Here is a 1,074-nt window from a genome sequence, read left to right as displayed (position 1 = left end):
GGGCGGCGGCGGGTCCTCTGCGCCTCACGCCGGGCTTCGGCGGCGGGTTGGCTCGGTGGGTGGGTGCGCTCTCCCGCCGCGGGGCTGCACAATGGCAGTCGTTCAGTAGGATGGATCCTGCCGTGGCTTTTGTTCTGCGGATCCACCCATCCTCCTAGCAGTCAAGTGCCAGGCTATGGTTTTCTCTCTGGGGATCTGCCTGCCGCGTTTTGCCGGTGTCTCTGGTGAGGTTTTGGCCTCGGCTGGGATTTCGCTACCTTACTTTTCGTTTGGCTTCGGGCTGGAGCAAAAAAAAAAAAAAAAGGGATTTCTTTCATTTTGCGCTCCACGCTTTTGGTTATAATCCGATGTTGATCTAGGGGGGAATAACCGTTCAGCCTGGCTGAAAAAAAAGCATCCGTTGAAAAGTCTCAGAGAAATACACCACGTGAGGAGAAAAAACTGGGAGAAGATCGGAATATAATCGGTTTTTCTATGATAAAACTGGTGCCCCTCTTCAGGAGAACTGGTCTCAATTTATTATTATGCAACCACAAGGATCTCTTCTTTCTCAGGGTGTATAAGCTGCTGGATTGCTTTTCGCCCAAATCAATGTGGTTTCTTTGGAACATTTTCAGCAAAGGATCGCATATGCTGCAGTGTCTTTGTGGCAAGAGTCTTAAGAAAAACAAGAACCAAACTGGTAAGCAATCCATTGCACCGCGTTGTTTTTCTTTTATGCTACCCTGTCTTGTTGCTCGCCGAGGTAGATCTGCAATCCTGCTGAGGGGAGAAGGGGGAAATAGAACGAGGCCGGCACGGACATGCATGTGCATACGTGTATGAATAAGCAAGGAGCGGTTCGGATTAGCTTCGGCCACTGTCACCACGGAAAAGATAAAAAAAAAAAAATCATAATCAAAGGCGACCCTAGCCCAGCCTGCATTTCCTAGTTTCCATCTGCTGTTTCCAAGGAGGAAACTTTTGTATCGCTACCCTTTTTGAGGGGATACCGGTAGAGACCCCCCCCGCCCGCTCCTGTCCCCCATGCGAGCCCCCCCCCCCCGTGCACACCTCCAGTCAGTTTTGGGAAGA

At 50.7% G+C, this 1,074-nt stretch overlaps 1 protein-coding gene across 1 annotated transcript in view; it reads left to right on the top strand.

Annotated features, from left to right (window-relative positions):
* Positions 1 to 458: 458 nt before the first annotated feature.
* FGF14 (fibroblast growth factor 14) overlaps positions 459 to 1,074 on the top strand; it is a 411,408-nt gene continuing 410,792 nt past the window's right edge. The window contains exon 1 of the mRNA XM_010578301.1: positions 459 to 682. Within this exon, the coding sequence (XP_010576603.1) occupies positions 475 to 682 (208 nt within the window). The 5' untranslated portion in view covers positions 459 to 474. The remainder of the gene's footprint in view (positions 683 to 1,074) is intronic.

Source organism: Haliaeetus leucocephalus, unplaced genomic scaffold (genome assembly GCF_000737465.1).
Source record: "Haliaeetus leucocephalus isolate CR32 unplaced genomic scaffold, Haliaeetus_leucocephalus-4.0 Scaffold626, whole genome shotgun sequence".
In the NCBI taxonomy this organism is placed as follows: Eukaryota; Metazoa; Chordata; class Aves; order Accipitriformes; family Accipitridae; genus Haliaeetus; species Haliaeetus leucocephalus.
The sequence above is the reverse complement of the archived record's forward strand: the minus strand, read 5'-3'. Positions and strand labels throughout refer to the sequence as shown.